The sequence below is a fragment of the Neomonachus schauinslandi genome, chromosome 16, assembly GCF_002201575.2.
Source record: "Neomonachus schauinslandi chromosome 16, ASM220157v2, whole genome shotgun sequence".
In the NCBI taxonomy this organism is placed as follows: Eukaryota; Metazoa; Chordata; class Mammalia; order Carnivora; family Phocidae; genus Neomonachus; species Neomonachus schauinslandi.
In genome coordinates this window covers 33,359,927-33,387,815 of record NC_058418.1, presented here as the reverse complement: position 1 = coordinate 33,387,815, position 27,889 = coordinate 33,359,927, and the positions used below count along the sequence as shown (strand labels likewise).

The following is a 27,889-nucleotide window of genomic DNA, read 5'->3' as shown; positions in this document are numbered from 1 at the left end:
GGAGGGGAGCGGACAAACAGAAGGGGATGGGGTCTCCGAGGGGGCATGCAGGTAGCACAGCCCAGCAGCCCTCGTCCCATTCCCGGCCTGGGTGGGGGGCATGGCGGCGGGGCCTCATGAAGTGAGGGGAGGGCTCCACCCAGCTCTGGGAGGAGGCCCCCCACATCTGTCTCAGCCCAACAGAGTGAGACAGGTCAGATGCCACATAACACCAACCCAGACCTCCTCCTCCTGCCTGGCTGCGAGGGGGTACGAGTCCTGGGCTCCCCGGAGAGTGGGCGGAGCCCGGCCCTCTAGAGGCTCCCAAGACCCCCAGGTCAGCCACCGGCGCTGCTCCCACGTGGGCCCCGCCCCCTTACCTGGCTGAAGAGGTGGGATAGCACCGTGTCAGGTAAAGTGCTGGTGAGGCCGGAGAGCTGTGGGCCGGGCCGGAGGCCAGCGTGAGTGCCGCCCCTCACCCTCACGCCCCCGCACCAGCACCCCCAGCACCCCCGTCTAAGTGGACCACGCTCACCTTGGTGGCCGCCCAGTCGATCCAGCCTTTGCCATTGGGGTCAATGTTCATCAGCACCAGCCCCTCCACCAGGTCGGGGAAGATGAGCTGCGGAGCGAGGGAGACAGGGCTTGGGAGGCGGGAGGGTGTGTAGGGAGCCCCCCACCCCGTCTTCCCGCCAAGAACACGGGCTGTCGGGGGCCGGCCCTGCCTATCTCACAGGCGGCTGGGAGGGCCCGAGGAGAAGGACGCGCTCTGCAAGGGCTTCAAGGAGCCGCAGACGACTCCAGCAGCCCCTGCTCGCCCTCCTCCCCGCCTGGAACCTTGGGCGGTTCTCGGACTGATTTCGAATCTAGGCCTCTAGTACTGTTTTCCGCGGAGATGCTGCTGTAAAACTGAGGAGTAAACATCTTCAGTGAAACATTTTGCTTCTTTGTTTTTATAGAGACCTTTCCAGAGCCTGTGTTGTGTTCGACGGTAAAAGAGATTCGAATGATTTCTTTAGGGGAAAACGGTATAATCTACACAAGACACAGCCATCCTGTCAGGTTTTTCTGGGGGGACAGGGGATGATCAGCAGCTAACGAGTGGTTAAGTGCTGAAATCCACGCTGCAGTTCGGAATGCTTGGCCTTTTCTTTCGGAAAAAAATATTTTAAAAGAAAAAAAAGGAAATATTTTGAATCCGGAAAATTAAACTTTTGTCTTCAGAGATGGAAAGCTTGTGGGCTCCTACCCAACGTGAGGTTTCTGAAATGCAACTTTTTTTAAACCTTCCAAACTTAACATAAGTGTAACTTTTGGTTAAGAAATGACTCACGTTTAAATATTACCCTGATCAGTGTATAAGTAACTAGGAGAATCCTAACTTAGCGGGTAGAGCAATTCGTTGTAGAGTTTGTTGCTCACAGAAATGTGGGCTTTGGCTAATGGCTAAGCAAGTTATCGTTTATAGTCTTTTGAGGAAATGTATGGAAAAAGTAACTTTTTTTTTTTTTTTTTAATTTCCTTGGGTGAAAAAAAAGCAAAGGGATTTTCTAAGTGAAGAGCAAGTTGGGAGGAGGGGAAGGAGCAGGAAGAAAGAGCAAATGTTCCTGTGGCTGAAGGGAGCCGTGGGCCCTGGGAGGGGGTGGGAGGAGGGAGACTCACTGCAAACTTAGCCAGCACATAAGCTCCGGCTCCCACTCCGATGCCAATCACGTACTTGAACCTGGTGGAAAGCATGGCCGGTCACTCCAGGGCCAGGGCAGGCACTTCCCACGACCGCCCTCAGCTGGTGCCCGCTGGCTCTGCAGTGGCGGGGGTGGGGTGGGGGGACCCTCCGGCCCCCAGCCCAGGGACAGGGTCTGGGTGGGGACTCACCCGAAGTGCTGCACCACACTGGGGAGCATGGCGGCTAGCTGCTCCATGGAGGGGAACTGGTACCTGCAGGCAGAGGGGGAGGTCAGGGCCGGGTGCAGCCTGGGCCACAGAGCTGGGGAAATCTGGACGGGGGGTCCCCGCTACCTACCCCTGGGGAAACTGCGACGCCCCCACCTGCTGACCAGGGGCGTCCACGTGGCACACCACGAAGTGCTTGGTGATCTCCTGCATGTCCTCGAAGTTGAAGAAGGTGTTGAAGCACAGCTTGTCTGCAAAGACACACGTGTCAGCTATGTCTCAGCCGAGGGTGGGGAGGCCTGCGGGCCTGAGAGGGAGGGCAAGGTGGGCGTGATCAGCCTCATGGGCCAGCAGGGACACGGAGGCCCAAACGGCTGCGGTCACAGGCCTGAGCGTGAGTGGGGATCTGGGGGCCCTGTGGGGAAGGAAGGGAGGCCGAAGCAGGCAGGATGGGGCCGGGGTGCACTTACGATTGAGGCCCACGTCATGGTAGGTAAGGATGGCAGGGCGGTTCCCTTTGGGGGAGCCCCGGATCACGACGTGCAGCAGGCCGTAAGGTGTCTCAATGTCATGTTCCTGGAGGGGAGATAGCACGGGATGCTCTGGGCAGCCCTCGCTCCCGGCTGTGGAGCAGCCTGAGGGCTGCTGGGCCTGTGGTGGGGCCCCTACCTCCCAGCAGGGGGGCATCTTATTCTCACCTCCCCCCAGAGGCACCCCCCCCCGGGGAGAGCAGACCAGATGGAGCACCCCTTCCCAGAGGTGTCTGGCGCCGGGCACCGTGCGCTGGCGTGCACAGGGAAGTCCGCTAACTGCCCAGGCCCTGCCGCTCTCAGCCCTGCAGGGTCCAGTGAAGCCCATTCTCTCCGAGTCACTGCAGCCCCTCCAGGACAGTGTGGCCACCCCAGCCTGAGTCCTGCCCTCTCCCTGTTCCTCCACTCAGAACCTTCAGGGCTGCTTTGCAGCCCGGCCTGGAATTTGCAGTCCCCACCCCCATGTCGGCCAAGCCCAGCCTCCAGCCCCCACGCCCGCCCCTGGTCCCCACCTCCACACTTTTGCTCCTGTAGTTCTTTCCGCCTTGAATGCCCCTCCCCGGGACCCCCAAGGCCTCCCTTCAGGCAGGGCATGGTTAGACCCCCACCCCCACCCCAAAGGCCTTCTGCAGTGACCACTCTGGAATCCTCCTGAGTTCACGCCCCTGGTTTTGTGGCCTGGGGCTGCTAGTCCTTCGAGAACAGGCGCTAGATGCTCTAGGAGGCGGCCAATGTGCTCAGGCATCCCTGAGCCTTGGGAAGGTGCCCTGGGGGCTGGTCCCTCTGCAAACTAGTCACTTTTGGCCACTTGATGGACAGACTCCAAGAGGGTCAGTCAGAGCTGAATTAACAGTCTTGCCCTGCACCACAGGGAACGCTGTGAGTTGGCTGTGTGAGTGGGAGATGGGGCTAAGGTCAAGGGCAGGACATGACTGACCCCCCCCCGCCCAAATGTGTGCCAAGTGCCAAGCATGTTATGCATGCATTTCCCCCCCCTTTGCTCATGGAGGACACTTAGGTTCAGACAGAACCAAGTTCCTGCTCCTGACAGAAGAGGGGGGACTCTGGAGGCAGGAGACAGCTTCCTGGGGTCTGGTCTTCTTGGGTCAGGGCTCAGAGGAACACTGTTCAGGCCTGTGTCTCCAGCGGGGAATGACAAGGTGGCGTCAACACCAGAGCCAAAGGCCACACCCTGGGAGCCACAATTCTGCTGTGAGGCCCTGTTAAGTAAACCCGATGTCCTCTAAGTGGGCCCAAGGCCACCCCAGCCTCCCCACATCCCAGGCCTGTCCTCCCTCAGGGCCATCAAAACAAGGAACACTTCCTCCTCACTGACGGCTGACCAGCCACTTTCCATGTGTCTCGTTTTCTTCTCACAGGAATCCAAGCTCCAAAGGAGCAAACTGAGGTTGGGAAAGGAGAAATGACTTGCCCAAGGTCAAATCCAGAGAGGGCTAAACAGGCCTTGCCAGGTGCCAGCCTCAGAGGCCAGGGATGTGTCCTGAAGGCTCCACCCCACAGATTTCCAAGCAGGCAGCTCTCCACAGCTGGGGGGGCCATGCGGCATCCTCCACCAGCCCCCACACTACTCTCAGCTCTGGAGGGCAGGGCTTGGGGGGCAGGAGGGGCGCCCATTGCACAAGAGCTGCAATGCGCTTCCCGCGGCGTGAAGGGCGGTTCTCGGCAGGGCTCAGCGCTAGCCCCGCCGGGTGCGAGTCAGGGCCCAGGGCGGCAGTCTTCTACCCACACACCTCCACCACGGTGGCTGTGCGTGAGCGGGGGGTCTACCCCCTCCTAGCCCTGCTGTGACCGCGGCATCACCATCAGCAGCCCCTGGGCCGCGGGAGTCAGGCACAGTGCTCGCCGTCCCCCCGCACCCCCAAAGGCTCCGCTGCCTGCGGCAGGATGGGCTGTTGAGGGCAATGGCCCAGTTGCTGGTCCCGCGCGGCCCAATGACTTGGCTGAACCGCCTCCCCCACCCACCCAGGAGCTCTGACCCAGCTCAGCCAGATAGGAGCCGAGTGTCCCCGGCCCTCGGGGTGCAGCACAAGAGGGGCGACCCAAGGGCCGCAGGCCGAAGCACTCTGAGCCCCCAGCCCCCAGGACCGAGCGCTCCCATTGGCTCCTGGTGACGTCAGAGCCCCAGCCTCCAGGTGGGCGCCGGCACTGCCGCAGCGAGGGAGGGGGCTCTGACGTCCTCTCTCCGCCGGTCGGTCTCCCCTCGCCCATGACCTTGAGAGTTGGGGCGGGGGGGCGCTCCCAGCTGGGTTTCAGAGCGCGGGAGGGGGTGAGGGGCTGGAGGGGGCCGGCTAGTACCATTCATTCCATCAACCACATCAGCAATTCGGCCGACCGGGACTGCACCCGGGGTAGGCGCTGACGTCGCTGCCGGGGTACGGGGTGGCCCGGGGGGTCTGTGCCCCGGCAGGGCAGGCCGGGCGTGGGGGTGGAGGAGGACGTGTGCCCCTGCTGCTCCCTCTTTGAGGAAGAACAGCACCCCTGGGCACTGCTGCCCGGGCCCGACCCCCCGCAGGATCAGGGCTACAGCGTTGCCCTTCCCCACCCACTAAATAAGACGCTGAGACGCCCTCCTCGTCCCCTCCCCTGCAGGGACCTCAGCCTGAAGGGCGGGTTAGCACCCCGCCCAGCCGGACTGGCACTGCAGCTCCCTGGGGACCGCGGCGGGGCTGCAAGCATCTCCTAAGCAAGGAAGCGGCTGTCCTTCCGTTCTCACTCCGGTGCAGCCGCCCGAACGACCAGGACAACCCTCGCAGGGTCAGGAAGGTAGACGGCCCGACACGTGCAGGGAACGGAGCCCCCCCCAGGGCTGAGGTGGTCACAGGCGCGCGGCCGACGCCAGCCGGGCACTTGCCAGGCCAAGGGCACACTGTCAGTGGGAGGCCACCCAGGCTTGCAGACAGGTCACGCAGCGCGTTCCACTTTCTGCGGATCTCATCCCTTCCCCACAGGCCCTGACTAGCGGCTAAGCCCCAGCCGCTGCTGCAGGCCAGGGGCACCAGGGACACAAGGACACAGGGACGCACAAGGTGAGGCGACCGAAAGCAGCTCCGCCACCAGAGGCAGAGGGCTGTCCCTTCCTCCCTGCCCACCTGGCCGCCCCCAGAGCCCTCACTCACCCCATCCCAGCACTCCGGCATCTTGCCCAGCGAGAAGGCGATCCGCCTCTACCAGGCAGGGCAAACAAAGGCCTGAGTCACCAGGGTCCGTGGGGGTGGGCAGCGCGAGGGGGAGACGGCGGCGCTGTGATGGGGCGCCGCTCCCGGGCCACTTATATGCGGAGCCCGGCGGCCCAGGCCGGCCCCGCCTCCCTGCGGGGTTCCTGCGCAGCCACTCGCTCTCCCCGAGCCCCCGCTTCCAGATTGGCGGGTGGAAGACGAACCTGGCTCTCATTGGCTTCTGAGGTCCCCCCGCCCCCCACTCCCCACCCCCGGCAACACAGCATCCTTGCTGGGCCCCAGGCCCTGCAACCCGGCCCCCCCAGCACCCCAGGCCCCCCCCCCCCCTCCCGACAGCCGCAGCTGCACGCGGGGCCTGGGAAGCCGAGACAAGAAGCTCCCCATACGGGTGTGCCCTGTGTCAGGTACGCAGGGGCCGCTCACGGACACGCACACCGGCACGCTCCAGACGGGCTCAGCCCTTGACCCCCCTCCCTGGGAAGCAGGGAGGGCCTGAGAGGGCCCGAAGCCCAGCCTCCACCTCAGGAAGGTCTGGATCACTTAACCTTGAAGGGATGGGGGAGTGACTGTCTGGGGCAACCTTCTCTCCTGACCCTGTCCCAGGGACTGCTCCTTCTCCACTCTCCAGGGCCTCCCCTAGGGCAGCCCCCACTCCACCCACAGGCATGCCCGGAGCCTGCCCATGGCGCTAAAATGGGGGCTCTGGTGGCAGGGGGCCTGGGCCGGAGGCAGGGCCAGCGGTACCGTGGGGCACACACACCAGCTGTGCCCTCCCCACCCCCATCCTACAGCAAGCGCCGGAGGCCACCAAGGCAGAGGAGGAACGGGAGTCAGCCTGCCAGAGCGGACGTGCCCACCTCCTGCAGACCCCCGCCCCCTCAGCTCTCTGTCCTGGGACCAGCCAGTGTGGGGGGCAGGATGCACGGGCCACCGCAGGCCCCATGCCCTGTCCTCCTGAACAGCAAGGACTTGTGCGGGGAGACGGCTAGAGACCCACAGGCAGAGTAAACTGGGAAGGAGGAGGCAGAGGAGAGGAGAGGAGAGGAAATAGGTCAGGGAGGGGAGCCCAGGAGGGAGTCCAAGGATTGAGGGAAGCAGGAGCAACTCAGGAGGGTGCTGGGCGCCTGTGTCCCCATTCTGTCTCTCCCAGGAAGGAACATGCCACTCGGGCCCCCCTGTCCCACCAGCCCTGCACGCTGGCTGGCAGCCCTGGGGGGAGGGGGTCACCACCCCATCTCTGGGTGCCCAGGGACCTGGTCAACACCTGCCATGTGTGCTATTCCCAGCCACGTCCTCCGCCTGGGGGGCACCGACAACTTGCCCTGCCCCATCTGTGACCTCTGGCTCTGGGGTCCCAGCACTCTGTGCTCCCCTGGGGCAGCCAGGGTGCAGAACGGGGTGTCACCCTGCCCCTCACGGACTGGCCATGCTCCCTGTTGCCCACAGCCACTTTGGTACAGCCCGGCTCCTGCCCTATGCACTTACTCCTCCTACCTGCTCCCCAAAGGGGGCAGGGGCTCTCCTCCCACTCTTCCCGCCGCGAACCCCCTGCTCTTCCACGGTCACCATCCAACCTTATGCCCAGTCCAACCTCTGACCTCTGAGGGGCTCTGCCACCCTTGGACCCCGGGGAGAAGCTAACCCTGGATACTGCCCACTCCCAGCCACGGCCCCCATTTCTGCTCAGCTCACTGGCTTCAAATCCACAGACCCGAGTTCAAGTCCCTGCTCCCCCACCCACTAGCCCAGTAACCCCGGGTAAGGCTTTGTAATTTCTCTGGCCCTCAGCCTCCTCAACCATAACACAGGAGTTGGGCCTTCCTGAGAGCTGCTATGAAGACAAGACAGACCTCCGTGACGGAGCTCCAGACCCGACCTCATGGCTGCCCAGGCCCTGACGGGAGAAACGGGGCAATCTGTGCGTCTCTCCACACTGTTGGTCCCTTCCCTGGATTGTGGCCAGACGAGGCAGGCTCAGGTCCTGCCGGCCAAACCGTGGGCCCAGTCCCATCTCTGCCACTTCTCCGCTGTGTGACCCTGGGCAAGTCAGTCAACCTCTCTGGGCCTCCACATCTGTAAATGGGAGGACAGCTGTGTCATCGGCGTAGGTAGCTGCAAGGGTAACACACAGGCCTCACACCTATGGAAAAGGATGAGAAAACTAAAGCACAAAGAAGTAACTGTCCCTCTCAGCTAGTAAACACGGAGCTTACCAGCACCTTAGCACGCTGGGCCTGAGGGCACATTATCAAGAGGAACAAATGCTTATTAGCTTATCTGCCACTTGCCAGCCTCTTTCAAATGCCTTCCACGCGTTACCTTATTTTATCCTCTTAACATCCACTTTACAGACGAGGAAAATGAAGCACAGAGAGGTTCTGTCACCTGCCCAACATCACACAGGACCAGGAACCACACACAGGCCACCTGCCCCTGACTCCATGCTCGGGTGCCCACAGTCACAGGGAGCTCGGGATCTGAGGGCTGGGCCTTGGGCATCACTCCCAACCCTACAAACACCCGGGGAGGTGCGAGCTCTCTGTCCTCACTGTACAAATAAGGTAGTGACATGTGCTGGTGGTCACGTGGCCCACAAGTGGCAGGGACGGGCCCTAGACCCAGGTCTGTCGGGCTCTTGTCTGTCTTGCCTCCCCGACTGGCTGGGTCCACTGAGGCAAGGAAGGAAAGGGGAGAAAATCCCTGCCAGGCCTTGGCCCAGGTAAGGGTCATGCATCCTCTCAGCTGCTTTTCTAGAGAAAAAAAAAAAAGGGCAGCAGCCTCTGGGAGGCGTAAGTGGAGGAGAGGGGCAGGTGCCTTGTAATACGTGCTGCCCTTCCCCAAAGGGTCCCGCCCCAACCCTGGGCTAGGCCCGGCCCACCGGCCCAGGGGCAAAGGACCCCAGGACTCCCCTCGCCCCTTTCATCCCCCCAGGTGTGTTCTGGGGGCCAGGCAGTCGGCACCGTTGGTCTGGCGGGTCCCACCTGGTGTCAGGCAGGGGCTGGCTGCTCTGGGATTTTATTTCTCCAGCCTCCTCCTGGGGCAAAGGGGCCGTCTGTCCATATGTTCCTGTCCTCCTTTGAGCTGCGAGGACGAGAAGGCCCCCTTGAGGGGCCCGCACTGATCCCTAGCTGGGCCTGGGCCATCTCCCGGGCACGTCCCTCCTCTCCCTCCTCCTGGGCTCCCGTTTGTTCCCCAGACCCCATGGTGTCCTCAGCTCCAGAGCCCTCTGTGTTTGGAACCGGTGCTCCCAGGGGAGCGGGGTACATGCACATGAGCTACTCCAAAGCCTCCTCCGGTCGCCTTGAAGGGACACGTGACCCGGGGCCTGATGCACAGGCCTGGGATCCGGGTCCCTGCCGCAGCCTGCAGGCCACCCCACCTCTCGCATCTCGCTCCCCTGGCATCCAGACCCGGAGGTTGGGGCGGTCATGGGGCTCTGAGATGGAACCAAATCAAATGGAAGGCAGGCCCAGGCAGGGGCATTCCAGCTAGCCAGGAGGAAGGCCCTAGAAGGGTCTGCTTTTGTTCAGCAGCTTTTGATGGCCAGCAAGGCTCTGGAACCCCGCCGAGGTTCCCCACTGTGTCTGCCCTCAGATGTAAAGGGCCACGGTGGGGCTCAGAGGGAAGAAATGGCTGGTCAAGTGAGCGAACTCACCAGGGCAGAGGAATAAACACAAAGAACAAGTTAGATTTTCACAGGGAACCTGGCATCAAACTAAAGAGGACACAGTTGTCCCGGTGACAGTTTCCGTGGAAACGGGAGCTATTTCAGAGCACCAACCTCACTGGAGATTTTCCTCATTGGAGGAAAGTGCTGATTCAGGTAACAGCATCCCAGCTCCATCTTCGCTTCCCCCAGGCCTCACCCCTGCTTCAGTCCCATTCAGGGAAGCAGCGGCATGTCTCCACTGAGCAGGGGGCAGGGAAAGCTGCACTGAATGGGGCGGGGGGAGGGGGGGTCCTGGAGGCTGCGAGGTGCCTGCACAGAAGGGTCGTGATCCTCCTCTGGGACGAGGCTGGGCAAGGTCAGGGGCCGGGACAAGGTCAGGGGCAGGGGGCTGGCAGTCCCCTACCTTGGGGGGTTGAGCTGAGACCTACCTTCCAGTCTGTGTCCACGGCCAAGAGGAAGGTGTCAGAGTTCTCCTGCGGGAAGGCAAACAGAGGGGCAGCATGTTAGGCCCTGGCTGGCCCAGGGGGCTCCGGGGGGCTCAGCCTGGAGCAGACTCACTTGCTGTGCTCCCCAATCCATCTTAATATTAACAAAGGCGACCCAGGGCTTCCCAGGCAGCGGGTTAGTTAGGTGCCTGATGGATAAGCCTACAAGTAGTTACTCGTATCAATCTTACCTAAAATTTAAAATGGGAAGATGTCCATCTTACAGGTGGGAAGGGTGAGGCTTAGAGAGGCTGAGTCCCATGGCTAGAAAGTGGTGGGATCTCTGAAGCCAAATCCTTGCCGTGGGTTACTTTGCCCTGCCGACAGACACGCACGCGTTCGCTCTCTCTCTCTTTCTCTCAAGGTCAGGCCGCTGGGGCACCCCTGCGGTGGAGGCCGGGGAAGGAGGGCAGAGGTAGGCAGGACAACCACCCCACAGTAGGGATGGGGAAGCGGGGACCCACACAGCGAGGGAGGAACTTGGGGCTTTTCCAAGCTGCATAAAGGCTCTGTCTGGATCTGTTGCTGCTCCCGCCTTTCCAGACCTGCCTGCTTTGTGCTCTCCAAGCACAGAGGTCCCCTGCTTTCAGGCTCACTGACACTGAACTGTGGGAGTCGCTGGTGCCCATCCTTCCTGCTGGGCTGCAAGTGCCAGGGGGGCGGGACCACGGCTGGCTCTGCTCTCACCATAAAGCCTGGGCTGGAATGGGCTCCCCAAACCCAGACAGATCTGGATGAACGAGTCTGACTTTGCAAATGAGGGGAACTCAGCTCAGAAGCATCCACTGTTTGCAAGGCAGCAACGATGCAGAGTGGAAGAGGGGGGCTAGAACCCCATATGTGTGTCCTCTGCGGGTCTGGTCTAGGGAAGGAAACCTCATGGGGGCAAGAGGGGAGCAGAGATCCTGGGCCTCTGCCTTGCTTTCTAGTGTGTCTGTCTAGAAACCTCTCCTCCCCTCCTCTCAGCTGGGACAAACTGGGCAGGTCATCTAGCTTCGGAGCCTCGATGTCCTTGAGGATTAAAGAGAAGCGCGGTGTTAGCTGTCGTTCTGTCCTTTACACTCCTGTACCTGACTTTGTATGCTGCACAAGCTCCCTACGGCTCTACAGAACAAATACACGGATAAATGAGACAGTCAGATTAGGACCAGGATGTCATCAGAGGACAGCCAAACAAGGGGGGCGCTGCTAATGTACAAGACGGAAGATGACCCCAAATCATGGGAGTTGAAAGGAAAAGAGTGAAAACCAGCAATTCTGATGTTTTACTCTCAAAATAAGGAAAAGTTCAACCACCTGCTTTCTGGCAGTTAGGGCGGTGGGGGCGGGGGAGAGAATGAGACAGCTGAAGAGGGTCTCCCACCCGAAGAGGAAAGCCAGGTTTCCTGCAGCTGGGGCTCTCTCACACACAATGGCTGTCCTCCGGCCTCACCTTCTGGCTCCTCCAGGGCCTGGGGGGGGGGGTTCTTCTTGTGGAGGGGAGAGCGTGGAGGTGGCCAGGCCCCTCCTGAACCTCTCAGGGAGGGGATGGGGGTCTCCGGGAAGGGGATGAGGCTGGTTCCTGAGAAATCCTCTTACACAAAGATTGTGCCCGAGCGAGAGGGCAGAGAAAGAGATAGGAGAGATTTTTATACTTGAGACGCTAAGGGTGCAGAGGAGGAAGCAGTTTTGGAAAAACAAAATCAACACAAAGGATGAGGCAGATATTGGTGGGGTGCGCTGTGCGCTCTCAGTGGGCCAGGGGTCCCCGGGAGATGGGAAAGCCTTGGAGGGTCAGGATCCCAAACCAAGAAACAGCAGGAATGATAGAAGCCAATCCAGAGCCCCGGGAGGTCCTGGAAGAAGGGCAGGAACAGTCGGACGCAGAGGCAGATGGGTGGGAGAGAGGGCCCCGTTGGCGGGAGGCCCAGGAGCGGCCTCGGAGGATGGTGGACACGGAGGATGGGGATGCAGGCATGGGCATGGGCAGAAGGAGCAACAATTCCCCACGGAGCCCTGGGCACGCCTGGTGTCCAAGTCTTCACAGGCAAGCAAGCCTGAAATGGTGAGCGCGATGGTGGGTGAGCACGTGGAACTATGCGCTCCCCACCGGACTCAAAGAATTTGCATCCAGCACACCGCAGAAGCTTTAAGAAGTGAGGGGCCAGACACCTTCCTGCACTGCAGCTAGAAGAGGAGACTCAGGGAACGGCCGGGAAAGAGAGAGAGAGAGAGAGAGCGCGCGTGAGGATGGCTCTGGAAGGCGGAGTGAGGTCATGAGAATCTGCCGTGGCCATGCTGGGAGCTGGGGATGGGGCTGTTAATGCACATGTGACCAGGTCTCGGGCATGGGGTGTGTGGAGCCGAGGGAGGAGAGGAACCGGGGGGGGGGGGGGGGGGGGGGGCGGGGCTCAGGGCTGAACCGCGGACTCTTCGCAGGGCAGGCACGTCACGGTGGCAAACCCCGGCCGGGGTCCAGGTGGGATGAAGTGGGGCACACCGAATGCCGCAGACAGAAGGCAGAGCCAGGGTGCTGGCCAGAGGGGCCACGCTCACCAAGTCAGGGTGGGAGGGGCAGTAAGGACTGGGCCAGGCTGGCAGGGAGGGGGCGTGGGGGCATCTCTTGGGGTGCCCCGTGGAGGTGAGCGGTGGGAGAGCCAGGCAAGGTTGCGGGAGGCCAGGGTGCCCTCAGATCTCTGTGCCGCCCACAGACACCTGTTACCTGCACGCAGCACCTCCGGGCAGCCGCTCCCTAACCCCCACGCCTCAGCCCTTGTGGTGGGGTGCAGGGGTCCCCAAGGGCACTGTCTACCCCCTACCAAGCCTCACAAGGAGGCCGGTCTCTGCTTGCCTTGAAATGGGGGGTGGTTGTGGGGAGGAGGGACTTTTTCAGAAAGTTCTGGGAAACTTCCTTCTTCCAAGACGCCTCACAATCTGGGATGACCCAACTCTCTTCACTGAGAGCGTTCGGGGTGCAAGGCTCGGCTAGGCCCTGGGGAGACCGGGAATGAAACGGACAGCATCTCTGTTCAGGTGTCAGGATCTGACTCGGTGTCAGAGTAGGCCTCTCTGAGGAGAGGGCACTGGGTCAGAGCCTGGATAAAGCGAGGAAAAGTTTGGAGCTAGGCATCCCGGGGGGAAGCAGCAGCTGGAACATGACTGGCTGGTTCCAGGAAGAGTAGCGGGCCCCTGGGCAGGAGAGGAGGCTGGGGGTGGGGTGCAGCCCTGCTCCTGGGCCTGAGAAGGACTGTGATTGTAGCTCGACCCAGGTGGCAGCCACAGGCCAGCTTTAAGCAGAAAGGGACATGACGTATTTTAAAAGGCTGTAGAGTAAGGAGGGCACTGGGGAGGCTCCATGACAGGAGATGGGGGGCCTTGGAACAGTTTTCACCAGTCGCCCCCTGACCATTCCTGGGGGCTGCCCCCACATGCTCAGGTCTTGTCCGTTAACCCAAGGTTCTGACTTGAAGATAAGGGGCAGGACCGCCAGCCTGGTGTGGCTGGGCCCCTGGAGCCCCAGCCGGCCACTCTGTCCCAACACAAGACACTCAGCTCCTGGCTGGAGGCTGACAGGGCATGGCAGACACCAGTGTGCCGAAGTTTCGGGGACTGGGCTCCTGGCTTCCCCACCTGTAAAATGAGAGGTGGGCGGCACAACCAGCGGATACCCGGGGTCCCGACACTCAAGGATTCTCCGAGCAGTGGACCCATTGCTTTTCCTTGCAGGGAGGGAAAGGAAGGCTGCGCCAGGCATCACCACCACAAGGAAATGTGGGGTAGAAACAACTCTGGAATCTAACCCTCGGTGCCCAGGAGGGAACCCTCCGGGACAAAACAGTCCCACTGCTCCTGATGGCACTGTGGGTCACGCCTGCCCTCGGCCCTCAGAGACTTGTGAGGAAAGACAGAGAAGGCGGCGGATGAGGAAAGGCCCTGCCACTGCCCAGTGGGTACCATCTTGGGGCTCCAGGGCCTCCCAGAACCATGACTAGCTCGGCGACCTTGGCCAAGTGACTTAACTTTCTGCGCCTGTTTTCTCCTCACTGAAATGGGAATAACTCTCCTAAAGAGCCTCCCAGCCTCGAAGACAGCCACAGCCACAGCGCGGTGGGCTGGGTCTCAGGGTGGCGGGAGGCCTCCTGGCGCCGCTCCCCACGGAGGGTCGGCGAGGCTGGAGGGAAGGCACGCGGTTTCCTTCTTGGCCACGAGGTGGCGCCCTCCGCCCCGGGACCGCGAAGGGGCGACTCACCAGCTCGGCGGCCTCCTGGCCCCGGAGCAGGGGCTTCTCCTCCGGGAATCGCAGCTCCTGCAGCCCGGCCATGGTCACGTCGTGGAGCAGGAGGCCTAGGGAGGGAGGGGGGACGAGAGTTGGGCCCTGCTGCCGAATCTCCCCGGGGGAGGACGACAGCACAAGCCCAGGCCGGGCAGGGGCACACGGGACCACACCCACCACTCCATCCCCCCCAACCGCGTCCCTAAGTGCACCCCCAGCGCCGGGCTTCGCAGGAGCAGCGAGGCTTCATCTGCAAGATCCACCTGTTTAGCTCAGAGGAGGTCATTATATTATTTGCTCTCAAAAGTTAAAACATGTTGAGAAAGAAAAAAGAGAAAAAGCACCACAGGATGATTCTTAAAACAATTTCAAGGAAAGCTCTGCATTCACTGAGATGCAGAAGAATGAGTGTGGGGAAGCCAAATGCAGGTGCAGAAGCAGACAGAAGCCCCCGGTGGTTGGAAGTGGACAGTGGGGTCCTGGAGGGCACAGGGAAGAACAGAACCAAGAGCTGTCCTGGGGCCTGGGAGGAAAAGCCTGGCTGGGGATGGCCCTGGGAGTGGGGCAAGCAGAGTGTACAGTGATGTTGAAGGAGGGGGTGCTGGTCTAAACCAGCCAGCAGCAGGGACGGATGACCTGAGGTCAACCCACAGCCACCAGATGCCAGGGCCCAGGCCCTAACGGCTGGGTGTCCCTGGGAGACTCTGAGCCTTCAGTCTGAACCTCAGGAAAGGGTTATACGTGCACATGTGTGTATGCACGCACGCCTGGGTGTGTCTATTTGGAGGAGCCCGTGGTGGGGGCGGGGGAGGCAGAGTCGATCTGTGGAGCCCGGCGCTGCCATCCGAGCTTGGATTTAATGACGGCATAGATTAGAAGGCACCAAGAGAAAAACTAGCCAAGGAGGTGACCTGGAAATCCGTAAAAGGATTAAAACTGACCAGTAAATACACGAGAAAATATTAAAGCTCACGAGAAGTCAAAAAAATTCAAATTAAAACAAGGTATGTATATATATATTTTGCCCATGGACTTGGCAGTGCTGGTCATGATGCACGGAAGGCCGCACTTCTCTCGTCCTGCTTGCGGGTGCATAAACGGCTGCGCCTTTCTGGAGGGTAGTTTTGTAGAATGAATTACAGTGAGTTAAAAGGTTCATCGTCTTGGACTCAGCAATCCTCTCTCTGGAAGAGGATTTCTTCCTCTCGAAGAGGAAACTGGAGAGGGCACCTCACGATTTATCTGTAAGAATGCTCACCGCAGTGCCTTCTCTAATAATAATAATAAACTAGAAAAAGCTAAATGTCCATGAAGAAGGCACCAGACAAACTGTGGGTCAATCACTTGTGAATGATTATGTAATAACATGGGGGAAATGCTTGTGTCCTAATACATGGAAGAAGTTATAAAACATACAGGATCATCGAGATTACAAAATAGGAAGAGCCCCCACAGACAAGCCTGGAAGGATGAACATCATGAAGTTTACAGGCATCCTTCCTGGGCGGAGGACTGAAAACAGGGGTCCACAATCTGAAATGTAGAAAAATCAGCATTTTTTAGAGACCCTGTGAAGATCACGGTCAGTTCCTTTTTGCAAGCACTTCACGGATCATGAAGTACTTCCTTGCGCTATTTAACTTCACCCTCGAGGGAAGCGAGATGAGGAAACCAAGAGGTTCTGGGGCATGCCCAGATGGGGCCAGGCCTGGAAATGGGGTCTCTGGATTCCTACTTTGGTCCAGTGCTCATTCCTTAGCACCAAAGCCGCCTGCCCTGGAAGGTTGGATTCCTAGCCCTCCTCCCACTTGCTCATCCTCCCTCAATTCTATTTTCGTCTTCTCAAGGGGGAAGCCCTCGGACTTTCCCTTCTGCCCCGAAAGGCTGACAATCCCAACAGCTGGTTGGTCAGAAGGCGCAGCCCAGCCCATCCCGCCCCTGCCTGTCCCTTCTCCCCGTGGAAGGCCCAGTGACAGCAGAGTTGGTGCAGTGAGCGCCTGGGACCCAAGAGCACAGGGTCTCCGATGGAGTCTCTTTCTGTGGCCGACTGTCAGGACACCAGGGGGCGGCTCCAGACGTTCCCTGGGCTTCCTTCCCTCCTGTTAGAAGCAGGAAGCATCAGTCCTCCAGAATATTAGCAAGATGGTGCCTCCAGATTACATGGGGGTCCCCACCTGAGTCTAGTTTGGGGTTTAGATGGGCTGAGGTTGGGCTGGGAGCTGCCGGTCACCCAGGCCTCATGGACGGCTAACGGCGAGCTGCAGAGCCCCCTTGGGAGAGCCTCATCCCCGGCCCGAGGAGGCCAGGCAGGGAGGTCCCTGCCCACTCAGGCCCCCAGGTCCCCGCACCTCCACACGGTGCTGGAGTGCGCTCTTCCCAATGGTTTCCGGGGAAACCAGCTAACACAGTGCGGATGGGCTATATTTTTAGAAAGGCATCCTCTCCCCTCCCCCCTTTCTCTTCCATCCTTTCTGATGCGTGCACACTCATCCATCTCCCCGTGTGGGGAGCTGAACGAAGGGCCCCCACCTTGGAAAACTCTTCTCCCATTAGGACTTTTTTTAGCTGCCAGTTTCCCTAAATAACCAACTCGATTAAGCACCTTGGCAGCACTGGGGTGTCCCTCCCCTCACCCAGGCCTGTTATGAAACCATCCTCCCCAAGGATAGTGCTATTGAAAGGGCTGAGAGTGGGCAGTGTAGGGACAGATGGCCCGTGATCGAGGGGGCGGTGAGGAAGGGGGCTGGAGAAAAACCCTGTAATCCCGGGAGCTAGAAATGTCACAACCCAAGGAAAACACAAGGCCGCCCAGGGCCCACCAGGTGGTGATGTGGGGCTGCAGAACAGAGACATTCCCACAGGGCGCTGGCATAGAAGGTTCTTCCGAAGAAAGTTATGGTTTGAAAAAAAAAAAAAGCAGCTAGAGGCTAAGTTAAAGGAAAATGAGATTTCTTATGAAATCAACACATCGTACACCTTAAATGTACATAATGTTAAATAGCAATTCTATCTCAGTAAAGCTGGGGGGTGGGGGAGAGATTCCTATCAACCTCCTGCAAGGAAGCCATGGCTCAGGTGGGGGGGGGGGCGGCGCGTGACCCCAGGGGTCTGGGAAGCAACAGTGATGGCTCCTCTCACCACCCTTTTTTCTCCCCTCTGATCCCTGCTTCCTAAAGGCAACCTAGTGAGTTAGATCCAAACAAGCCTGGGATTATTCCAGCCCTTGGCTTTCTCACTTTCTCGGTGCTTAGGCCTGGAGTCCTTGGAACCCTGGCCAGTATTTCTTCTGTGTCATTCACTGCCTAGCCTTATTTGGGCAAATCACTGAAAGGATGCTTATCTGCAAAATGGGAACCTGAGCATTCCTCTGCCCGCCTCAGAAGTGCATCAGAGATAATGGGTGGAAAAATGCTTTTTCAATGGAAGATTTTGGTACCCATTTGGGTGAGACAAAAAGAATTTAACATAGGTGATTAGGGGCTTCCTTTACCTCCTCTGCAGACTTCAGGCAACTCTGGAGCTCTTTTCCTGCTCGAGGAGGGATCCCTACCTATTGGCAGGGAGACTACACGGATGTTTGCAATAGAGGGAAACACGGCCTCTTTACGTGACAGAGACCTGTCACAGTACGGAGGAGATCTGGGAGTGGGGACAGGGGCTCCTGAGCAGCGCGAATATGGGTGATTCTTTAAGAGGAGTTGTGTTTCTTTTAAATTACTTTTGGTTCCTAGTTTGTGCTTCTTCAAATAGGATTCTATGCTGAGGGCTGGGCCCTGTAAACCCTCAGATGAGTTAGGGCTAAAAGTGTAAGTGGTTGGGGCACCTGGGTAGCTCAGTGGGTTAAGCGTCTGATTCTTGATCTTGGCTCAGGTCATGATCTTGGCTCAGGTCATGATCTCATGTGAGATCGAGCCCCACCTCGGGCATGGAGCCTGCTTAAGATTCTCTCTCTCCCTCTGTCCCTCCCCACATATATATATATATATATATATATATAAAGCAACTGCTGAGTGGAAACCCTGCTCAGACAGTGGAGGAGGATGTTTGGAAATGTACTGTGGGGAGCTTTGTCATCTCAGCAACTGGAGACCCCTACCAGTGGTTAGCGCCCAGGAGCCTATGTGGGGACAGGGTTGCACGATGAAGAATAGCTCTCCAGCCCAGAACACCCATCACTGTCCCTCCAAGCCACACAGGGACCGAAGCCGAAGAAAGGCAAGCCAGAAAGAAAGTGAGGTTCATATACATGGGAGAAAGCATACAGGTGAACCAGACCTTGTGGGGCAGGAAGAAACTGGACTGTAAGAGAAGAGGGACAGAAGAGAAGCCTGGGACAGCACCCTCCTTCAGCATCCCCGTTTCACGGATGAGGAAAAGAGGCAGGCACAAGGTGGGAGTGACTGGTGCAGGTCCCCCTGTGGCTGACCCAGGAAGGGAACCCACAGTCCGTGCTCTTAAATCCCCACTCCGGGTATATTCCGCCTCCCTTGGTAGACGCCGACAGGAGGGTACAGGGGATAGATGGCACTTTTTGCTGGCCTAGGCTTCTAGGTCTTCTCTCTAGTTATGGCCCCTTGATTTATGCCCAGCCTGAACTAGACCAGTTCTCCTGTTTTCTCCTTGATTTGGGCCTATGAGTTTCCATTGCCCCCCAGTCAGTGCCTCCCTGACAACACACACACTCATCCTTCCAGCACATTCCGCTGGGCTTAAGGCAGCCATATGTGGATGCTGACACTCATAGCTGAGGATCCCAGCTGAGCCGGGGGGCACATTCTACCCACAGGAAGCAGGCTCTTCACTCCTACCGCCCCCTACACCGGCAATGCCTTTCCCCATCACATTCCTTACATGACACCAAAACCAATCATTAATCTTTTCTGCTGGTACTTGATACGTTTTTGTGGAATGAGATGAATGACTGATTCTTCACTTTAGACTCAAAGTATTGAAACCATTCAGTGTTGGTGAGGTTGTGGGGAAACAGCACAGAGTTTTGTATACCCTGAGGTTGGATTTATATACTCTTGGTTGGATTGCAGAGGGCTCAACTTTATTGGGAGTGGAACTTGGTAGTTTATAAAAATGCAAGTAACTGTCAACTCTGCAAGTCGGCCTTTAGGTATTTATCCCAATCACAGGATACACTATGAGGCAGTGGGTGCAAGGATGCACTGTTTGGAATAGTAAAAAAAAAAAAAAAAAAAGTGGAAACGACCTAAATGAATGTCAGGAGAATGGGACATCTACACCCGGAGCACCATAAGCCATTTAAAATATGAGGTATTTCCATATTTCCACTGAAATAGGGAAAGCATTCTAAAATATGCACTTAAGGGGCGCCTGGGTGATTCAGTTGGTTGGGTGACTGCCTTCGGCTCAGGTCATGATCTCAGGGTCCTAGGATCGAGCCCCGCATCGGGCTCCCTGCTCCGTGGGAAGCCTGCTTCTCCCTCTCCCACTCCCCCTGCTCGTGTTCCCTGTCTCTCTGTCAAATAAATAAGTAAAATCTTTTTAAAAATATGCAGTTAAGATAAAAGGGGATATCACAGAATATTAAGTATAAACAAACCCATTTAAGCAAAACACATGTGCACCACAGGTACATATATTTGCAAATTAAAAAAAAAAAGTCAGGGGCGCCTGGGTGGCTCAGTCAGTTAAGTGTCTGCCTTCAGCTAAGGTCATGATCCTAGGGTCCTGGGATCGAGCCCCAAGGGGGCTCCCTGCTCAGTGGAGAGCCTGCTTCTCCCTCCCCCTCTGCCCCTTCTCCCCACTTGTGCTCTCCTTCTCTTTACCTCAAATAAATAAATAAATAAGATCTAAAAAAAAAAAAGTCCTCATATGATTGAGGGGAGCTGAACAGTGCTTGTCTCTAGGGAAGGATATGGTTTGGAAGGGTAGAGAGGCGATTTTTATTCTACACGGCAGATTTTATCATATCTAAGATACCACTGAATGTAACCCACACTAACATTTTATGTACCGACAGAAGAGAAAAAAAGCACTGTCAATTAAGACATAACCCATCCCCCCTTTTAACTTTTTATCTTGAAAGAATTTCAACTCTCTAGAGAAACTGAAGGAAAAACAAAGCACAGAAATTCCCCCCACACCCCTCACCCAGCTTCCCCTAATGTTACCATGCCACAAGACCGTAACACTAGAAGAAACAATAAAACACTGATACGAGGTTGTGAAGTCATCTACAGACCTTATATGAATTTCACCAGTCTTCCCAATTATGTCCCAATCCAGGATCCATGTTGCATATAGTTGTCATGGAGTCGGAGACAGTTCTTCAGTCTTTCATGATGTTGACACTTCTGAGAACTACTGATCGGTTACATCTGCAGAATGCCGCTCAGTTTGGGTCTGTCTGTTGTTTCCCTAGGCTCAGACCGAGGTTATGCACTTTGGGCAAGAACAGAACAGACACCAGGTGCCCTTTTCCCTGCATTCCATTAGTAAGTAGGTGATGTCAGTCTGTTTTACTGCTGCGGATGCTGACCTTGATCGCCTGATTCAGGTATCTGCAGGTTTCTCTAGTGGAAAGTTACTATTTTCTCTTTGTACTTAATCAGCATCTTGTGGGAAGATACTTTGAGACTATGCGGCCTCCTGTTTCTCATCATACTTTCCCCCATTAATTGTAGCAACCATGGGCGATTCCTGCCTACGGTTTTACTGTCGTGTTTTCTTGACGCTTTTCTATTTCTATCATTCCTTCTACACTTATTAATTGGAGTTCTCCTATTAGAAAAAGCTGTCCTTTTTCCTACATTTACTTATTCAATTACTTGTTTACATCAGTATGGACTCCTGGATAGTTATTCTATTCCATGGGTTATAATACATTGCTATCATTATTTTATTGTTTAAACTGCGTCAGGTTGGGCCATGGCGGGGTTCCTCCGAGTTGGGTTCTTTTACTACACACCCATTACTTTTTGAGTAGTTTCTAATTTCCTAGTCCCTTATGATGTTTGAAACTCATTTCGTATTTTCTCTGCCTGAATCCTGTAATCAACCACTTCTCCAGAGAGCCCAGTCTCCTTGTATTGCAGGATGCTGTTTAGAAACCAAGATTTGGGCACTAGGGATGCTCATTGCAGCTGGGGTGCCATTGTTCTAGGTGGTCTCAACAGGCAGAGTTAGGATATGTATGTAAGTATACTAACACACACTTCTATATCCATCTGAGTACGTGTGCATAAATCTGAAATTTATACTGATACCTTTAATTCCAATTCAACACCACAGTTTTGTTTTTTTTTAAAGAAATTTTTAATTTTGGGGGCACCTGGGTGGCTCAGTCGTTGGGCATCTGCCTTCAGCTCAGGTCATGATCTCAGGGTCCTGGGATCGAGCCCTGCATCGAGCCCCGCATCGGGCTCCCTGCTCCACAGGAAACCTGCTTCTCCCTCTCCCACTCCCCCTTCTTGTGTTCCCTCTCTCACTGTGTCCTCTCTCTGTCAAATAAATAAATAAAATCTTTTAAAAAAAAAGAAATTTTTAATTTTAATTTTTTTTTAAAGTAGGTTCCACACCCAACATGGGGTTTGAACTCATGACCCTGAGACTTTTTTTTTTTTTTTTTTTTAAGAGACGGGGAGAGAGGTGGGGAAGGGCAAAGGGAGAGAGGGAATCTTAAGCAGGCTCCATGGCCGGCATGGAGCCTGACGCAGGGCTTGATCTCAGGAACCTGAGTCATGACCTGAGCCGAAATCAAACTGGACGCTTAACAGTCACCCAGGTGCCCCTAGACCCAGATTTTTAAAAGCATCTATCACTCTTGTAAATTAAAAAGGAACATACACATGAAATAAATTCTTTAAGGTCTTCCTAAAACTTCTCTACATTCAGGGTCCGACGTCCCTGAATCGCTCTGTCTCCAAGCTGTTGCTTTTCCCTGCAGTCCTCGCTCCTGTGCCCGCAGCATCTGACATCCGGGCTCCGCTATCACCTCCAGGATCTCCATCCCCGCCGAGAACCCCGAGGTGCGCCAGGCAGCAATGACCGCCGCTAAGCCCACCTCACCAGCACAGACTGCACTTTAGACGTTCAAGTATGAAAAAGATATGCATCTCAGAGGTGACATACAGAGCTCTTTCATAAAATTTCTTTCCACTGAGGCTTAGCACCAGTGTGGAAGCTCTGGTTTTTGTCCACAACATGGCTCCAGGGATTACACACAGACATGATAAACCTCCAACCCCAGACCAGGACCAAGGAGAGATGGAACTAGAATCTCACTAACACAGTCCATGTGGACAGCTGCTGTAGGAAACCAGTAAGAGTCCCACTGTGGCAGAGACTAATTGTCCACCAATATCTGTTCTCCCCTTCTTCCTTAAGAAGAGATCCCTACACTTTCCTTTTTTATTTTTTAAACTTGGTATTCATTCATTCATTCATTCATCTAAAGTATGCTCTACACCCATCCTGGGGCTTGAACTCATGACCCTGATATCAAGAGTTGCATGCTCTACTGACTGAGCCAGGAGCCCCTACATCCCTACATTTTAGATGGGCAGGCGGATCATGGGAATAAAACTTATTTATGACCACATGACAACAGTCTGCCAATAAGATGTAAATGGAAGCATGTGATTTAAAGGGAGGAGACATGCCATTCTTCAGTCCATCTTTCTTCCTGCTGGCTGGAATATAGATGTGATGGTGGGAGCTTCAACAGCCATTTTGGACCCTGGGGAAGGATACTAAGGAGTCTGGGTACCTGAGAATCATGAAGCCATGATTCCGGATGGAGATATTGAAGATATGAAGATATTCAGATGCTATTTACAAAAGAGGGAAATACACTTTTATCTTGTTTAATCTATTGTTATCTTGGGTTTTCTGTCCCATTCTGTTGAAACTAATGTGGGGCATTTTTCTCGGAGGCCCACACTAACCTGCTGAAGGAGCGGAAAGCAAAGGGAAAGGAAAGGGTTTGCCCACGGGAAACCAGGGGAATGCTAGGGCTCAACCAGAACTTGCAGCTTCCTCTCTCCTGTGGGCAGCATAATCCGTGAAGCAGTCCTCCCCGTTTGCTCTTCAGCAAGTGAGCCAGCCCCTTCTCTCCCACCCCTCACAGGCTCACAGCAACTGTGCTGATATGGGTAAACATGACCTACCTTAATTAGCTAAAAAGCCCGGGGTTTTTTTTGGCCACAGATTCTCAAGCTTCTTTAACACCGGTGCTTGAATTCAGCTGTGTATCTGCCTCATTTGGCAAGTTTCCCAGAAACAAAGATACACTTGTCCTGGATCTTCATGCAAGATTTCAAGAGGTAAGCTAAGGCAACAAGCCTCATCCAGCTCAGGGGTCTGCAATATGGTCTGAATTAAAGACAGAGTAAGCTTTCTTACTGGGCATTTTTCCACCGGAAGCCCCGATCCCTCTGCATTGCCGTCATGCATTAGTGTTTTCAGGAACAGCATTCACCTAGCAGAGAAGGACTCACTCCACGCGACTCCCAGAGTCTTCCTGCCTCAGACGCAATGTCTCCAGAAGGGGCCGTGTGGGGACCCCGCACCCAGGTCCCTCCTACTCATAGTGGCACCTGGTTTCCGTTTGGGAGACATCCCCCCTGCTCTATTCCCAATCCATATGCTCTGGGCGGGGAGAACCACAGCTGCAGGCACGGCCACGTCTAGGGAGACGACAGGCCAGAAATAGTCCCCCTGGGAGGCTGGGGTGCCCCCATCACAGCTGCTGAAGACAGGGTGCATCGCCAGGCCCACAGCACCCGCCCTGCCACGTCTCTCCCAAAAGGTGAACTGAAAAGGTAGGTCCTCAAAGGTATTTGTTCTGGGGCTTAAGATGTACGATCGCTCTGGCTGGAGTGTGCATTTCATCTGTGGTCTGGAGTTTCGAGCACTCTAGGATGATTGCAACGAGAGCTCTGTCACCACGCAGGGACCAGGTTCGTGGCAAGGCTCACGTGACGCTCTTCTGCTTACAGGACAGCATCGCGCCGCTCTCGCAGCTCACCCTGCCGGCTGCGCCCGGCTCAGCCCGAGCTCGCACGGCCAGGGCTGACCAGCACCAGCCTTCCCGACCCCAGCCCCACGGTCTATCTACCACCTTGTGCTGTCAGAGCCTCCGCAGAGGCCCCGAGTCCGCTCTGCACACACCCCGGACCTGGGTTCCCAGGGCTGCGCTAGCCGGTCACCACCACCTCGGTGGCTTCAAACACCACCTATTTATTGTCTTATCATTCCGGAGGTCAGAAATACAAACTCCGCGGAAATCAAGGCTGTTGGCAGGACCATTCTTTCCCTGGAGGTTCTAGGGGAGAATCTATTTTCCTGCCTTTTCCAGCTTCTAGAGCCCTGTTCCTTCCTTGCGTTGCTTGACTGACGGCCCATCCTCCACCTTCAAGGCCAGCAGCGTGCAAGGGAAGAATCTTGCTGCAGGCGTCTGTCCCGTCACCTTCTTCCGTGCCCTGTGGTCGAATCTCCCTCTGCCTCGCCCTCGTCAGGCTACCTGTGGTTGCATTTAGGGTCCACCTGGCTAATCCAGGAGAATGACCCCATCTCAGGTGCCTTAACTTATTCACACCTGCAAAATCTCTTGTCCTATAAGGTAACATTCATAGGATCTAGGGGTTAGGATCTGAGTATCTTTGGGGGCTGTTACTTAGCCTAGCACCGTCATGGTCTTGCAGTCCTTATGTGTTCACTGTGCCCCCGGTTGCTTCCTCCTCCCTACACTTACAGAAAACCGACTTCAATATCCACCTTGAAGGACTGCTCCGCCCTCCAGTTTTCCAAGAACACACCCCCTCCATAGCACTGGGCTTCAGCTCTTCCTCAGAGTTCCCACGGGGTTGATTTCATCAGAATCCCAGCACTTAGCACTTTCCCCTCTGCATTTGTTCATTTTTAGTTTTTAAAAATAGAATTTGAGTTTCATGTAACACACATTCACTGAGAGAAGTCAGACACAGAAGAGCGAAAAGAAGTAAAAAGCGCATATAATCCCTACTCCCCAGAGGAAACCACCGTTAACATTTTTACTTACGCTCTTTCATCATTTTTCACTGTTGATCAACATGCTGAGAAAGGATTTTTCTAAAAACAAAAAAACACACTGTTTTGAAACATATTTTTGGACTGTGGGGCTAGATATCCTGGTTCAAATTCCAGCTAACCACTTTCTATCTGTGTGACCTTCAGAAAGTTACCTAACTTCCCTGTGCCTCAGTGGCCTTATCTATAAAAAGAACAAAGTAAGAGCGTATCCCTCATAGGGTTGTTAGGATGATGAGTTAATATATAGAAAGCGCTCTGGGCTATGCCTGGCACATGGCAAATGCCATACAAGTTGTTGTTGTTGTTGTTATTGTTATTAGATATGTAAGGGAACGTCTGTTCAGGCGGCCAAATCACCTTTGGTAGCATAATTTGCAGCTGCTGGGGTTCCCTGGTATGATAGCGCTTGCATTCATTTAATCTCCTCTGCTGTTGGGCATTTACATTGTTCCAGTTTTTTTTCTTCTTCTTCTATAAACAACTACAGGATAAACATCCTTGAACAAACACCTCTGCACACATCTTTATTTGTTCCTAAAAATTCAACTGAGTCACAGATCACACATATTTTTAAACTTCTGATACATCATTGCCAACGTGCCCTTCATAAAAGTTGCAGCGTTTACCCTGCGCTTGTCTCCGCACACCCCCCCACCCTCACTGGGGCCCTGGGCCGACTCTGAAGTCTCTCCCTCCTGCAGACTAGCCTCCTTTCCCGTCTGCCTGTCCCTGGCACCCACATTGCAGCCCCCCCGGAGAAGCAGTGAAGTTTGCTGAAACGGATGAACTGGAGATGAGGTTTGGGGATCCTATTTTCAGCCTCCTGGGATAAATCTATGCTTCTCATTTTCCCCCACATGTAAAATGTGGGTCAACACACCTGCCAAGAATCAAACACTATTTAAAGGTAGTCTATGAAATTGTGTGGGACTACATATTCCATGCATCCAAATGACAGAACAGGCAAAAGTTTAGCTTGTTAATCGCACATCGAGTGATTAAATTTTGGGTATTTTTAAACCATTTCCAGCATCCAATATCAAGGCTCCCAAGGGACCATACCAGAGCCCCAAATCTGCCACGTTAGAGCTCTCTCTGGACTCCAAACCACCTTGGGGGCATATTGAGTAAAATGCACACAAGCCATCACCTTCCTGTGTGCGAGCAGACTGATGTCCCACTTCCCCACACCACACTACGAAAGAAAAAAGGGCCCAGCTACAAAGGGCACCAAGAGTCTGTCCTCTGAGGACGGTAGCAAGCTTGTGTGCGGGCATGGCAGCGTACCGGGCTCCTTCTCACAGTGCTCAGTGAAGGAGGGCGCTTATACCCATTTTGCTGATCAGGAGAATGAGGCTCAGAGACATTAAGAATTTTCTGAGGAGCTGAGAAAAAGAGAGGAGACCCTGACATGACATCCTCTGGTCACCAAATTCCTGCCCTTCCTACACTTCAAGACACGGAGGGCGTCTGGAGAATGGTGGCCACCATGTGCATCAGTCACCCGCGAGACTTCCAAGAACGGCCCCTACCACCCACCACTTCTCTCTGCAACAAAAAGACCTGCTCAGACTGGGCACGACAACTTATGGACATCCTCCCAGCGCCACAGGTGAGGGGCACCTGGCTTTCCGCACCTGATGTCAGAGCTGTGATGTAACTCCAGATGCTGTGCCCCAGTTCGTCCCACGTGTCAGGAACCTGAGGTCTCAGCAGAGTCCCCCCAGGGCAAATCTCAGGGAGATCTGGGTTGTGTGGAGAAGCCAGAGAAGGAACGGGAACATTCCAGAAGAAGAGATCCTAGGACACTGAGGAGCAGCTCGGGGACATCAGGCCTCCAACTGCCATTTGTTGACCACCTGCCGGACACTGCACTCAACATTCATGCACGCTCTCACAGCTCGCTGAAGAACACAACCAGCTAGGCGCCATGATGGTCCCATTTTACATATGGGAAAAGTGTAGAGCAGCTCAAAGACTGGCCCGAAGCCAGGGAGTCTGAACACACAGGGATGATTCAGGGCTCAGGGCTCAGGTCTGAAGCTGAGCTCCACCTCTTCCCAGCTGTATGGAGAAGGGACTGACCTAACCGGGAAAATGGGCATGATAACAAACAGGGAGAATGTGAAAACTATCAACAGCTGGAGAAATAGGAATTCAGCAAACAGGTTTAATGAAACAATTCCCTAATGCTGACATGGGGGGCAGGACGTTAAGGTCTCTAAGAAATTATCCTGGAGATGCATGGGATGGGCGGGCTATGTGCGCCTGCGCCTGGGCTCAGTCGACAATTATGGAGCACTTGCTGTATGCCACCACAATAAACGGGGCACCATGCTGGCCTTGACCTGCTCAACATCCAACGGCAGAGAGGGGTCAACATCTCACAGGTGCCTGTGAACCAGGGTAAGGTGGGGTAGGGACAGATCCAAACTTCCTAGCGGCCAACCAGCCAGGGGAGAGGGGGGGGTTCTCCATTACAGGAACAGCCAGGATCAAGGAACCAAAAGGAAGATGAAGCCCAAGAGGTGCCCCCCAGGGCCAGGCCCCTCACCTGTGCTACCTCAGTGAGCCTCAGGCCGACTCTCAGAGGGAGGGGTCAACAGTTCCATCTCTAAGATGAGAAAACTGAAGTCAGAGAGGCTAAGCAAGCTGTCTGAAATCACACAGCTGGCCAGCAATGGGGTTGGGATTTGAACCCTTGTCTGTGGGACAAAGAAGAGGACAGGAAGGAGTTGGGGGGGGTATGGCCGCAAAGACCACAAAGACAGAGACTGAAGGGATACACTGGCTCCCAAGGCCTGATGAGAGGTGCAAGGGGGGCCTGCGACCCACGACAG

General features: G+C 55.6%; 1 protein-coding gene across 6 annotated transcripts in view; it reads right to left on the bottom strand.

Annotated features, from left to right (window-relative positions):
- Positions 1-25,089, bottom strand: part of NDRG4 (NDRG family member 4) — a 32,123-nt gene extending 7,034 nt beyond the window's left edge. For 2 of the 6 annotated variants that reach the window (XM_021704263.1, XM_021704273.1), the window contains exons 1-9: positions 25,039-25,089; positions 13,983-14,077; positions 9,698-9,742; positions 2,343-2,448; positions 2,003-2,123; positions 1,855-1,917; positions 1,642-1,702; positions 515-601; positions 360-416 (exon numbers count right to left, since the gene is read on the bottom strand). In XM_021704263.1, the coding sequence (XP_021559938.1) occupies positions 360-416; positions 515-601; positions 1,642-1,702; positions 1,855-1,917; positions 2,003-2,123; positions 2,343-2,448; positions 9,698-9,742; positions 13,983-14,077; positions 25,039-25,051 (648 nt within the window). In that variant the 5' untranslated portion in view covers positions 25,052-25,089. Of the gene's footprint in view, positions 1-359; positions 417-514; positions 602-1,641; positions 1,703-1,854; positions 1,918-2,002; positions 2,124-2,342; positions 2,473-4,899; positions 4,944-5,517; positions 5,613-9,697; positions 9,743-13,982; positions 14,078-25,038 lie in introns of those variants that run through there. The other 4 variants (XM_044911415.1, XM_044911416.1, XM_044911417.1 and 1 more) reach the window with 2 other exon arrangements.
- Positions 25,090-27,889: the final 2,800 nt, after the last annotated feature.